The following is a 13854-nucleotide window of genomic DNA, read 5'->3' as shown; positions in this document are numbered from 1 at the left end:
CGAGACGAGGGAGCACGAGGCCTCCGTCCGGGCCGGCCGCCGCCGTTTAGGCAAACTCATCGGGCGGAAGAACGAGCTCATCGCTCAGGAGGCTGCCCGCCGCCTCGTCCAGCTGCCCTATCCCGACCGGCACGCCGACGAGGAGGCTGCGGAGGCATAGCTAGGCCGGCAACAGTGGCAGCGTCGCCAACAGGCGAACAAGGAGGCCCGGGATGCCGGCCGCGTCCGCCTCGAGGCATGGGATGATGTGGAACACGTGCAGCTTCGCCAGCAGGCGCTCGCGTTGTGCGGGAAGCAGACCCTGACGACGCAGGAGGAACGCTGGATGAAGAGGGCATCCGTGGAGGAACGTCGGAGGAAGGCCGTCGTCGGGATACCCAGCTGGTAAGCTGGAGTCGAACCTCACGTGTACAGGCCGCCCGAGTCGAGTGAAATCCCCGGCCGCGGTGGTGAGTCGGCGGCGAGTACTGGGTAGCTAGGCTAGTAGTATGTAGTATTAAGGAAAATGTAATACTCGCCTAGCTACCCAGTACTGGCCTAGTAGTATGTAGTATTAAGGAGTATGTTTAATTTTGATGAAAAATTAAGTTATCTCCCTATAACACGTAGGCCCGGGGAGGACAGGGACGGACGCGAGCAGCCAATGCTCGATGTCCGCGGCCTCGCAAACGAGACCTAAATTTGAGCCAGATTTAGGTCGTCCCAGACACCGCGCCTATCCACTTTAGGGATTGATCCGTGCGTTGGCCGTATTTTTGCCTAGACGCGTGAGCACGGGATAGATCGCCCCGTTGAAGATGGCCTTAAACCGTGGAAGAATGCCAAATTAGTGTTTAGTTAACGTTATCATTTTTGGAGGAGACTTAAGACACGACATCGAGGTGCAAAACGAATGATTAGAAGGCGCAAGTCAAAACAGTGGATGTTGCAGCCATGTGCATGCATGCATTCGATCGTTGGTTGGAACAGCCGCATATTATTGTTCCTCTCGAACCTTCGGAATCCATCCCTCGTATGTCCAGCCTCGACCGTACAATTAACCTCTTCCTCAAGCCTCGAGGTATTTAACGACCACCGTTATCGTAATCATTCCTCAGCTCCAAATCAACCTACGAGGATCAATCATCTCTCTGCGTACGGTTCAGGGTTGGATCAGGAGAAGCTAGATATGACAGGTGGGAAGCGCTTGATCCTGCAGCTGTTGGTGGTGTGCTTGGCGGCGCCGGTGGTCAGGTCGGGCTGGCTCCAGGGCACCGCCACCTTCTACGGCGGCAGCGACGGCTCTGGCACAATGGGTAAGTACGTAGTTAAGCTAGTGACTAGTGAGCATCGATCATGGTTAGCTTGCGTATGCACGTCCTGATGATCATGGTGCAGGTGGTGCTTGTGGGTACACGAACCTGTACGACCAGGGGTACGGGCTCGACAACGCGGCGCTGAGCACGGTGTTGTTCAACGACGGGGCCTCGTGCGGGCAGTGCTACCTCATCATCTGCGACCAGGGCAAGTCCACTATGTGCAAGCCAGGGACCTCCATCACCGTCTCCGCCACCAACCTCTGCCCTCCCAACTATGACCTTCCAAATGACAACGGCGGGTGGTGCAACCCTCCCCGCCCCCACTTCGACATGTCGCAGCCCGCCTGGGAGAAGATCGGCATATACAGAGCCGGCATCATCCCCATCGTCTATCAGCAGTAAGATCCATCATCTCACATTCAACCAATTAATGACATCACATGGTGGTTAACGATCTCTGCGTGGATTTACAGGGTCAAGTGCTGGAGGACGGGAGGGTTGCGGTTCACCATGCTAGGGTTCAACTACTTCGAGCTGGTGCTGGTGACCAACGTGGCCGGGAGCGGATCGATCAAGAGCATCTCGGTGAAGGGTACCAACACCGGATGGATGCAAATGTCCAGGAACTGGGGCGTCATCTGGCAGGGCATGTCGGGCCTGATGGGGCAGACGCTCTCCTTGAGTATCACCTCCACCGGCGGACAGAATATCGTCTGCGAGAACATCATCCCGGCCGGCTGGCATTTCGGCCAGACCTTCTCCACCTGGCGGCAATTCGACTACTAACCGATGAAGCCACCAATAATCCTTGACATTGTTGTCTTCCTCTTCTCATGCATACATTTGCTTCTTCCATTTCTCTCCCTCGATTCATCGTTCGTTTAATTTGATTAATGGTTGTAGATTGAACTGTAAACTTGTAAGTCTCATATTCATATTCAATTTAAGGATTATTTGATACTAGGTGACCACGCAAGCTTTGCCTCGCCGGCTACATCCCGCATTGGCACATTGTGGCCGACGTAGCAGATTTGCATGGGCCTTTGTCTATGACATCATCAAGCGCTATATATGCTTTTAGGATATTTTGTCTTGATTTCGTACGTACTTTCTGTAGCTCGTTTGTTTTATCACAAAGATATCATGGTAGATCAGTTAATGGTATCATCACCAGCCAAAAAAAAAAGCTAATAACATCATCAATCTCACCATGTAAATGTTAGGTTAACACGCAAGCTTCGCCTCGCCACCTACATCCCGTTTTGGCTGTTGGCACACCTTGCCGACATAGTAGATTTGGATGTGCTTTTGTCGATGACGTTGTCAGGCACTATGCTTTTAGGTTGTTTAACGTTTTGTCTTGATTTCATTCGTACATCCCTTAGCTTGCCCGTTTATCGGAAAAAAGGTCGTATGGGTTGCTTGGTGCAGTATACGCAGCTTTTTACTCTTTAAGAAAATGCTTCTCTGATGAGGTATAGGACCGGTAACGTAAGCATGAATAATAATATTTCTGTGAGCCTTAAAATAACAAAACAACAGATAGTTTAGAACTGGTTTTAAGGTAGATGGTTTAAAACTTTATCAACTCAAATAGGTATCTTGAAGAAGCATAACATATAGGAATGGTGTTTTGGCACATGGGAGCATATGCTCCCTTTATTTTGAAATGCATCTTATATACATTTTGAAATTTCAAAAAATTGAAATGAAAAATTTGAACGTACATCTTCACGTGCTACACGCTCACAAAGTTGTTTCATAAAAATCCGACTTGTCGTGTGACGTGTGTAAAAAAGACAAAATTCAATGCTGAAAATAAGGCTTTTCAGGAGATAAATTTTCTCTTTTTTACACAGACCACAAAACATATTGGTTCCTCGCGAAACTTGACGAACGTACGTATATTGTGGAGATGTACATGTAGAATTTTTTGTCAAAATTTTTTGACATTTCAAAATATAAGTTTTTGATAGAGGGAGCATATGCACCCGGGAGCCGAATTGAATTTCCGTTCATTCTTTAGGTATATTATATTAAGTTGGATCTGATTGATTTTCCCCATAATTCTTATTACCCTGCAATTCCGGTTGTCTAGACTCCAGAGTATGCACCATTGACTACATCCCAAGAACGTGGAGAGCAACGATGAAGTCCGGCTGGTCCTTTGTCATGCGAACCGTTGATGCAGGTGTCCTCCTAGGCATCCGGTGCCACCGGGTGCGGGCACACATCGTCTCCGCCATGATGGATCGATGGCTCCATCCCTCCACGTAGGTAGCCTTGGGTGGTCGCTCTCCTCCATAAGTGTGTCATGGCTGATAATGTGCTCTACTTCGTCGTCGCAGCCATGCTTGTCATCCTCCTCAGCAACTTGACCATGCCCATGGCCTCGGGAGGCCGCTACCCTCCACCAGCCTTCCGCAGTCAGCCACGTGGTGTACTCCACTGCCGTGGCCATGAACGTCGGCCTCCTCAGTAGATTAGACATGGCCCAACCTCAGGAGGTTGCTCTCCTTCAATAGCCAGCTGGCCGCTGATGACCACGGGTCTACTCGGCTGCCGTATCCATGTACGTTGGCCTCCTCAGCAGCTTGGAAATGACACACAATCGGGTAATGTTTGAGTCAGTGTACAAGTAGGTACATCTTGATGGGTTTGTAGCATAGAAAACAAAACATTTCTTACGGTAAGAACAACAAAGAGATCAAGATCTAATCTAGAAGAGGCATGCAACATGTAAATCAAGTTCTAGAAGGACTCACCCTCGAAGAATGAAATTGTTAAAGAGATAAAATCTCGTGGATGATGTAGAAGAACACCAGCCAATCTCAAGATCGTGAAGATGAGTGCTGCAAACCGGCAACGCTTCCGCACTTGGTCAAATGTACAACTCGAAGACGACCTCCGTTCCCTCGATCCAGCGGGGCAGCGGAAGTAGAAGATCTACTAGGAAACTCTAGCAGCACGACGGCGTGGTGATGGTGGAGAATCACTTGGGCATGGCTTTGCCAAGTCGGAGCCCGAAGGGTGGAGCAACATGAGGAGGAGGGAATTGAAAGAGGTAGTGGTGTGTGGAGAGGGGAGCCCCAACCCCTCAATATATGGGAGGGTGTGGCAACCCCAATGGGTCTGTGCCCCCACCTCTTCCACTTTCTTTAGTGGAGCCTCCACTCATGCTCTCTAATGGATGCAAATACACATATCAGTTGTAGCTAGTTTCGAAATAAGAGTATTGAACCATGATGAGCTAATAGTAAAGATCTTAATGCCCCTTGTTGCTATTGATTGAAAATACAAACTAGATAATCTATATATTTGTTCTCATTGTATGTGGGAAAGGCTCGATGTTGGGATGTGCTTTTTATAACACATCCCTGAATATCCACCGCAATGACCTTCGGCAAGCCACCTATTGATCGATCACAATTAAGGGATTTCCCCATGGTTATTTGTGAAAGCTCAGTGAGTCCTTTCTTATCCCCTCATTCCATACAATAATGCACCGCACACGGTATGTCACTTCCCGTCGTATACACTATCATACTTCCAAATGTAATTCCCTCTCATGACCCAGAGGCAAATATTTCATGGTCGACTTCATGTAACATCACGACTGAAAACTAACATACAATCATAATGCAAAGCTATAAATCATCTTCATTCATATTATAATATTACTAGGGTTTCTTCATCTACCCCAACAACGAGGTGAACTACTCAAACATGGAAACAATCAAGAACATCATCATAATCTTGTGAATGGAAAAGGGTAGCGGTGTGAATTCAAGTACAAACTCACAATAATAGTGGTAATTACAATCTAATGTGATGAACGGGATGGAGATGGTGATGGTGAAGTGGTTGATGATGAAGGAGATGATGCCTTGTCCTCCAATGATCCTCGTAGCAACTTGGATGATGCCCCCTCTTGTTCCTCCTTGAGATCTCTTCTAGGATGGTGTTCTGGTGTTTCTGGTTGCACGGGGGCTTGGATCTCAGATCCGTCTGTGAGAGATGAAAGTATTTGACGAGGAGGTGGTACGACGTACATGCGGACGGTACGGGCGGGCTCCCCCGTACCGACACCCGCTATACTCACTGGAACTTTTCCTCACGATTCTCTTTCACCCAGGCGCATGGTTAAGTTCTTAAATGACTTTTGTCACGTCAAAATACCATAAACTGATACTTTTTATTGATATTTCATCAATGCCTTTATATTTGAGGATCCTGCGTAAACAAGCACAAAAAGGGCGCGGTAGCACAGTAAAATACAAAATCCTATCACTACTAAGAGGTATCTATGTGAAATAAAGGAGCAAAACCATGCTAAAAATGCACTCATCAACTTCTCCAAGCTAGACTCTTGCTCGTCCCCGAGCAAGATAGAAACTTAATGGACAGAGTCATCTTTGTTCATGAAGTGTGAGTCATTAAAATAAATGAGGCATTTTAGAACAATGATTATAATGTCAAATATAGAACTAGCATAAAAACCAAACCATACTATTCTCATACTAAAAATGACTTAAAGATTTCCACACCTTTCATACTTGACAGTACAAATGAAGATTATTTTCTTCACATATTATATGATCATAAATCTTAGCTCTTATAAGAGAACTATGAGCAATTATTTTCATCTTATGTTACTCTCTTTTTCATAAATATTTCGATAGCATATAACTTGATGAGTGCTTTTTTAGCATGTTTTTTGCATTACTATTTTATCAAGTTATCATCAAGTAGTGGTAGGGTTTTTTATTTCACCGCGCTACCGCACCCTTTTATGCTTGTCTACACAAAATCCTAAAATAATAAGTCAAATGAAATATCAATGAAAACTACCATTTTCAGGCATTTTGACGTGATAGAAATCAATTTTACACTCAATAATGCGCCTGGGCGAAATGACAGTGTGAGGACAGCTTCCAGGGACTTTAACGGGCATCATTACGGGCAGAGCCCACCCGTACCATCCGCCCGTACCACCCGCCGGAGGCACCACCTCGTCAAATGCTTTCACCTCCCGCAGATGGATCTGAGATCGAAGTTGAGACGCGAGCAGAAACACCAGAACACTGCCCCAGAAGAGAATTGAAGGGAGATCAAGAAGGGGCCTCATCCACGTTGCTACCCAGATCATTATAGGACAAGGGATCTTCAGCTTCATCATCATCCACAATGAATCACCATCTCCATTCTCTCCATCACATTAGATTGTAATCTCCATTACCATTGTGGGTTCATACTTGGATTTATACCGTTATCCTTTTTCCATACACAAGTTTATGACGATGTTCTTGATTGTCTCCATGTGTGAGTAGTTCATCCCGTTCTTGGGCGAGATGTAGAAACCATGATGGTACTATTATATGAATTAAGATGATTTATACCTTTGCACTATGACTGTATGTTAGTTTCTCTTGTGATGTTGCATGATGTCGACCATGTAAAATTTGCCTAAGGTTCATGATACGTTTCAAACGTATCTATAATTTCTTATGTTCCATGCTAGTTTTATGACAATACCTACATGTTTTGTTCACACTTTATGTCATTATTATGCGTTTTCCGGAACTAACCTATTGACGAGATGCCGAAGTGCCAGTTCCTGTTTTCTGCTGTTTTTGGTTTCAGAAATCCTAGTAAGGAAATATTCTCGGAATCGGACGAAATCAACGCCCAGCATCTTAGAATTCCACGAAGCTTCCAGAACACCCAAGAGCCGCCAGAGGGGAGCAATGGGGGGCCCACACATGGGGCTGGCGCGGCCAGGCTAGGGCCCGCGCCACCCTGTTGTGTGGCGGCTCCGTACCCCCTCCAACTCCGCCTCTTCGCCTATATAAAGGTCCCTGACCTAAATCTTCGATACGGAAAAGCCACGGTACGAGAAACCTTCCAGAGCCGCCGCCATCACGAAGCCAAGATCTGGGGGACAGGAGTCTCTGTTCCGGCACGCCGCCGGGACGGGGAAGTGCCCCCGGAAGGCTTCTCCATCAACACCACCGCCATCTTCATCAACGCTGCTGTCTCCCATGAGGAGGGAGTAGTTCTCCATCGAGGCTAAGTGCTGTACCGGTAGCTATGTGGTTAATCTCTCTCCTATGTACTTCAATACAATGATCTCATGAGCTGCCTTACATGATTGAGATTCATATGAGCTTTGTATCACTATTAGTCTATGTGCTACTCTTGTGATGTTATTAAAGTAGTATATTCCTCCTTCACGGTGTAATGGTGACAGTGTGTGCATCGTGTAGTACTTGGCGTAGGTTATGATCATAATCTCTTGTAGGTTATGGAGTTAATTATTACTATGATAGTATTGATGTGATTTATTCCCCCTTCATAGTGTAAAGGTGACAGTGTGTATACTATGTTAGTACTCGGTTTAAATTGCAAAGATCTATTATGCTCTAAAGGTTACTTAAATATGAATGCCGAATGTTGTGGAGCTTATTAACTCCGGCATTGAGGTGCTCTTGTAGCCCTACACAACGAATGGTGTTCATTATCAAACAAGAGTATATGTAGCACAAAGGAAGAGAACTTATTTATTTATGTGATCAATGTTGAGAGTGTCCACTAGTGAAAGTATGATCCCTAGGCCTTGTTTCCAAATACTGCAATCATCGCTTGTTTACTGTTTTACTGCATCTTTACTTCCTGCAATATTACTACCATCAACTGCACGCCAGCAAGCACTTTTCTGGCGCCATTACTACTGCTCATATTCATTCATACCACTTGTATTTCGCTATCTCTTCGCCGAACTAGTGCACCTATACATCTGACAAGTGTATTAGGTGTGTTGGGGACACAAGAGACTTCTTGTATCGTGATTGCAGGGTTGCTTGAGAGGAATATCTTTGACCTCTTCCTCCCTGAGTTCGATAAACCTTGGGTGATCCACTTAAGGGAAACTTGCTGCTGTTCTACAAACCTCTGCTCTTGGAGGCCCAACACTGTCTACAAGAATAGAAGCACCCGTAGACATCAAGCACTTTTCTGGCGCCGTTGCCGGGGAGGAAAGGTAAAAGGCACTCACACTCCGGTCCCAGATAACTAAGTTATTTTCTGTTGCCGTTGTAAGTGCTCGAAGCTATTTCCTTTAGATCCTGCAATTGCATCTTTTTGTTTCTTGTTAAACACTAGTAAGGCATAATGGAAAACAATGAGCTTCTTAATCTATTTGCTGAGTTAAGACATGGATTGTTTGCTGCGAAAATTAAAAAACCTATGGAATCTTATTTGCATGCTAGTAGCAATGATATTAGTATGAACGCTTTGAACACCATTGTTGCTAATGATATGGAAAATTCTAAGCTTGGGGAAGCTGGTTCTGATGAGCATGACATTTTTAGTCCCCCAAGCATTGAGGAGAAAATTTTCTTTGATGATACTTTGCCTCCTATTTATGATGATTATAATGATAGTGGTCTTTTGGTGCTGCCTACTATGGAGAGTAAACTTTATTATGATTATACTATTCCTCCTACACTTGATGAGAATAATAATGATAGCTACATTGTTGAATTTGCTCCCGCTACAACTAATAAAATTGATTATGCTTATGTGGAGAGTAATAATTTTATGCATATAGCTCATGATAAGAATGTTTTATGTGATACTTATATTGTTGAGTTTGTTCATGATGCCTCTGATAGTTATTATGAGAGAGGAAATATGGTTGTAGAAATTTTCATGTAACTAAAACACCTCTCTATATGCTGAAATTTTTGAAGTTACACTGGTTTTATCTTCCTATGCTTGTTACTTTGCTCTTCATGAACTTGTTTATTTACAAGATTCCTATGCATAGGAAGCATGTTAGACTTAAATGTGTTTTGAATTTGCTTTTTGATGCTCTCTTTTGCTTCAACTCTTATTTCTTGGGAGTGCATCATTAAAACTGCTGAGCCCATCCTAATGGCTATAAAGAAAGAACTTCTTGGGAGATAACCCATGTGTTTATTTTACTACAGCACTTTTGTTTTATATTTGAGTCTTGGAAGTTGTTGATACTGTAGCAACCTCTCCTTATCTTATTTTATTGCATTGTTGTGCCAAGTAAAGTCTTTGATAGTAGGGTTGATACTAGATTTGGATTACTGCGCAGAAACAGATTTCTTGCTGTCACGAATTTGGGCAGGGTTCTCTGTAGGTAACTCAGAAAAATCTGCCAATTTGCGTGCGTGATCCTCAGATATGTACGCAACTTTCATTCAATTTGAGCATTTTCATCTGAGCAAGTCCAGTGCCTCTAAAAAATTCGTCTTTACGGACTGTTCTGTTTTGACAGATTCTGCCTTTTATTTTGCATTGCCTCTTTTGCTTTGTTGAATGGATTTCTTTGTTCCATTGACTTCCAGTAGCTTTGGGCAATGTCCAGAAGTGTTAAGAATGATTGTGTCACCTCTGAACATGTGAATTGTTGATTATGCAGTAACCCTCTAATGAGTTTGTTTCGAGTTTGGTGTGGAGGAAGTTTTCAAGGGTCAAGAGAGGAGGATGATATACTATGATCAAGAAGAGTGAAAACTCTAAGCTTGGAGATGCCCCCGTGGTTCATCCCTGCATATTTCAAGAATACTCAAGCATCTCAGCTTGGGGATGCCCAAGGCATCCCCTTCTTCATCAACAATCTATCAGGTTTCTTCTCTTGAAACTATATTTTTATTCGGTCACATCTTATGTACTTTACTTGGAGCGTCTGTGTGCTTTTATTTTCGTTTTGTTATTTTCATTCTCTGAATAAATTCATGCTTGTGTGGGAGAGAGACACGCTCCGCTGTTGCATATGAACACATGTGTTCTTAGCTTTATCTTAATGTTCATGGCGGAGTTGAAAACCGCTTCGTTAATTGCTATATGGTTGGAAACAGAAAATGCTGCATGTGGTAATTGGTATAATGTCTTGAATAATTTGATACTTGGCAATTGTTGTGCTCATATAGATCATGTTTAAGCTCTTGCATCATGTACTTTGCACCTATTAATGAAGAACTACATAGAGCTTGTTAAAATTTGGTTTGCATGATTGTTCTCTAGAGTCTAGATATTTTCTGGTTAAGGTGTTTAAACAACAAGGAGACGATGTAAAGTCTTATAATACTTACAATATGTTCATATGTGAGTCTTGCTGCACCGTTTTATACTTGAGTTTGCTTCAAACAACCTTGTTAGCCTAGCCTTGTATTGAGAGGGAATTCTTCTCGTGCATCCAAATCCTTGAGCCAAAAACTATGCCATTTGCGTCCACCATACCTACCTACCACATGGTATTTCTCTGCCATTCCAAGCAAATACTTCATGTGCTACCTTTAAACAATTCAAAAGCTATTATCTCTTATTTGTGTCAATGTTTTATAGCTCATGAGGAAGTATGTGGTGTTTATCTTTCGATCTTGTCATTTACTTCGGACAGACTTTCACAATGGACTAGTGGCTTCATCCGCTTATCCAATAATTTTGCAAAAAGAGCTGGCGCGGGGTTCCCAGCCCCCAATTAATCAACCTTCATTAATAATTCTCTTCACATGTTTTGCTCTGATTCATCAGTAAGCAACTTAATTTTGCAAATAGACACTCCTTCATGGTATGTGAATGTTGGAAGGCACCCGAGGATTCGGTTAGCCATGGCTTGTGTAAGCAAAAGGTTTGGAGGAGTGTCATCCATAAATAAAATAAAAAAACCTAAACTAAAGTACATGTGTAAACAAAAGAGAAGAGGGATGATCTACCTTGCTGGTAGAGATAACGTCCTTCATGGGAGCCGCTCTTGAAAGTCTGGTTGATAAGGTAGTTAGAGTACCCGCTACCATTCGTTGAAAACAACAAACACCTCTCAAAACTTTACTTTTATGCTCTCTATATGATTTCAAAACTTAAAAAGCTCTAGCACATGATTTAATCCCTGCTTCCCTCTGCGAAGGGCCATTCTTTTACTTTATTGTTGAGTCAGTTTACCTACTTCTTTCTATCTTAGAAGCAAACACTTGTGTAAACTGTGTGCATTGATTCTTACATGTTTACCTATTGTTCTTGTTATATTACTTTGTGTTGACAATTATCCATGAGATATACATGTTGAAGTTGAAAGCAACCGCTGAAACTTATATCTTCCTTTGTGTTGTTTCAAAGCTTTCTACTAAGAATTTATTGCTTATGAGTTAACTGTTATGCAAGTCTTATTGATGCTTGTCTTGAAAGTATTATTCATGAAAAGTCTTTGCTATATGATTCAGTTGTTTACTCATTGTCTTCATCATTGCTTCGAATCGCTGCATGCACTTCATATGCTTTACAATAATGTTGATCAAGATTATGTTGGTAGCATGTCACTTAAGAAATTATCATTGTTATCGTTTACCTACTCGAGGGCGAGTAGGAACTAAGCTTGGGGATGCTTGATACGTTTCAAACATATTTATAATTTCTTATGTTCCATGCTAGTTTTATGACAATACCTACATGTTTTGTTCACACTTTATGTCATTATTATGCGTTTTCCGGAACTAACCTATTGACGAGATGCCGAAGTGCCAGTTCCTGTTTTCTGCTGTTTTTGGTTTCAGAAATCCTAGTAAGGAAATATTCTCGGAATCGGACGAAATCAACGCCCAGCATCTTAGAATTCCACGAAGCTTCCAGAACACCCGAGAGCCGCCAGAGGGGAGCCCTGGGGGGCCCACACATGGGGCTGGCGCGGCCAGGCTAGGGCCCGCGCCACCCTGTAGTGTGGCGGCTCCGTACCCCCTCCGACTCCGCCTCTTCGCATATATAAAGGTCCCTGACCTAAATCTTCGATACGGAAAAGCCACGGTACGAGAAACCTTCCAGAGCCGCCGCCATCACGAAGCCAAGATCTGGGGGACAGGAGTCTCTGTTCCGGCACGCCGCCGGGACGGGGAAGTGCCCCCAGAAGGCTTCTCCATCAACACCACCGCCATCTTCATCAACGCTGCTGTCTCCCATGAGGAGGGAGTAGTTCTCCATCGAGGCTAAGGGCTGTACCGGTAGCTATGTGGTTAATCTCTCTCCTATGTACTTCAATACAATGATCTCATGAGCTGCCTTACATGATTGAGATTCATATGAGCTTTGTATCACTATTAGTCTATGTGCTACTCTTGTGATGTTATTAAAGTAGTCTATTCCTCCTTCACGGTGTAATGGTGACAGTGTGTGCATCGTGTAGTACTTGGCGTAGGTTATGATCATAATCTCTTGTAGGTTATGGAGTTAATTATTACTATGATTGTATTGATGTGATTTATTCCCCCTTCATAGTGTAAAGGTGACAGTGTGTATGCTATGTTAGTACTCGGTTTAAATTGCAAAGATCTATTATGCTCTAAAGGTTACTTAAATATGAATGCCGAATGTTGTGGAGCTTGTTAACTCCGGCATTGAGGTGCTCTTGTAGCCCTACACAACGAATGGTGTTCATTATCAAACAAGAGTATATGTAGCACAAAGGAAGAGAACTTATTTATTTATGTGATTGTTATCACCAGATTTTGGCCAAATCAGGAGATGGGCCGTAAGGGACATGGGCTTGGAAGATTACACGTGGAAGATCTCTGAAGCGGCCTTGCACGAAGAGTTTGGGCTAGATTGCCCGTGTATCTGTAATATAGTAGATCGCATCTTAGATTAAAAGATAGAGTTTAACCCGTGCACGGTTAGGTGCACGCCTAAATTAGAAAGTCCCCTGGACTATAAATATGTATCTAGGGTTTATGAAATAAACAACAACCAACGTTCACCACAAATCAATCTCGGCGCATCGCCAACTCCTTCGTCTCGAGGGTTTCTTCCGGTAAGCATCATGCTGCCTAGATCGCATCTTGCGATCTAGGCAGCACAAGCTTATTTGTTGTTCATGCGTTGCTCGTACTGAAGCCTTTTTGATGGCGAGCAACGTAGTTATCTTAGATGTGTTAGGGTTAGCATTGTTCTTCGTATCATATGCTATCGCCGTGCAACCCTTATACATCTAGCCGCCCTTACACCTATCTTAGGTGTAGGGGCGGCACCCCGCTTGATCATTATTTAGTAGATCCGATCCGTTACGGTTGCTCCTTGTTCTTCAAGGATTAGTTTAATATCTGCAATAGTTAGGCCTTACAAAGGGTTGGAGGATCCAGCGGCGCGTAGGGTGTCGTTTGCTAGTCCTAGACAGGATGTTCCGAGGATCAACCTCGTGTTGGTTTTTAGGCCCTATCTAGGATCGGCTTACGATCACCGTGCATGGCCGCGAGGCCCAATCGTGAGTAGGATGATCCGATTATGCGGTGAAAACCCTAAATCGTCGTAGATCGTTTTAGCTTTATCTTGATCAAGCAGGACCACCATATATTCGTGCACCTCGTGCGAATCATGGGTGGATCGGCTCCTTGAGCCGATTCACAGGACAACCTGAGAGCCGATCGAGGCTCGTATTTAATGTTTACGTGTATGCCATGCAGGAAACTAAGCGAGGCATCTCCATCACCTTCCTGACTAGGTATAGGTCAGGTGGCACGCCCTTGCACCAGCATCGGAC

General features: G+C 43.9%; 1 protein-coding gene across 1 annotated transcript; it reads left to right on the top strand.

Moving 5' to 3' along the window:
* The first annotated feature begins 1118 nt into the window (after positions 1-1118).
* Positions 1119-2202, top strand: LOC127327266 (expansin-A18). Its single transcript, XM_051354048.2, has 3 exons — positions 1119-1295; positions 1378-1696; positions 1772-2202. Exons 1-3 carry the CDS (start codon positions 1169-1171, stop codon positions 2082-2084), a joined length of 759 nt encoding a protein of 252 aa, XP_051210008.1. The 5' UTR covers positions 1119-1168; the 3' UTR covers positions 2085-2202.
* The last annotated feature ends 11652 nt before the right edge of the window (positions 2203-13854 follow it).

The sequence above is a fragment of the Lolium perenne genome, chromosome 1 (genome assembly GCF_019359855.2).
Source record: "Lolium perenne isolate Kyuss_39 chromosome 1, Kyuss_2.0, whole genome shotgun sequence".
NCBI classification, from domain to species: Eukaryota; Viridiplantae; Streptophyta; class Magnoliopsida; order Poales; family Poaceae; genus Lolium; species Lolium perenne.
The sequence above is the reverse complement of the archived record's forward strand: the minus strand, read 5'-3'. Positions and strand labels throughout refer to the sequence as shown.

Coding starts and splice junctions, on each gene's coding strand:
- LOC127327266 (XM_051354048.2), top strand. CDS start 1,169: ATGACAGGTGGGAAGCGCTTGATCCTGCAGCTGTTGGTGGTGTGCTTG. Junction 1,296..1,377: donor CGACGGCTCTGGCACAATGG/GTAAGTACGTAG, acceptor ATCATGGTGCAG/GTGGTGCTTGTGGGTACACG. Junction 1,697..1,771: donor ATCCCCATCGTCTATCAGCA/GTAAGATCCATC, acceptor GTGGATTTACAG/GGTCAAGTGCTGGAGGACGG.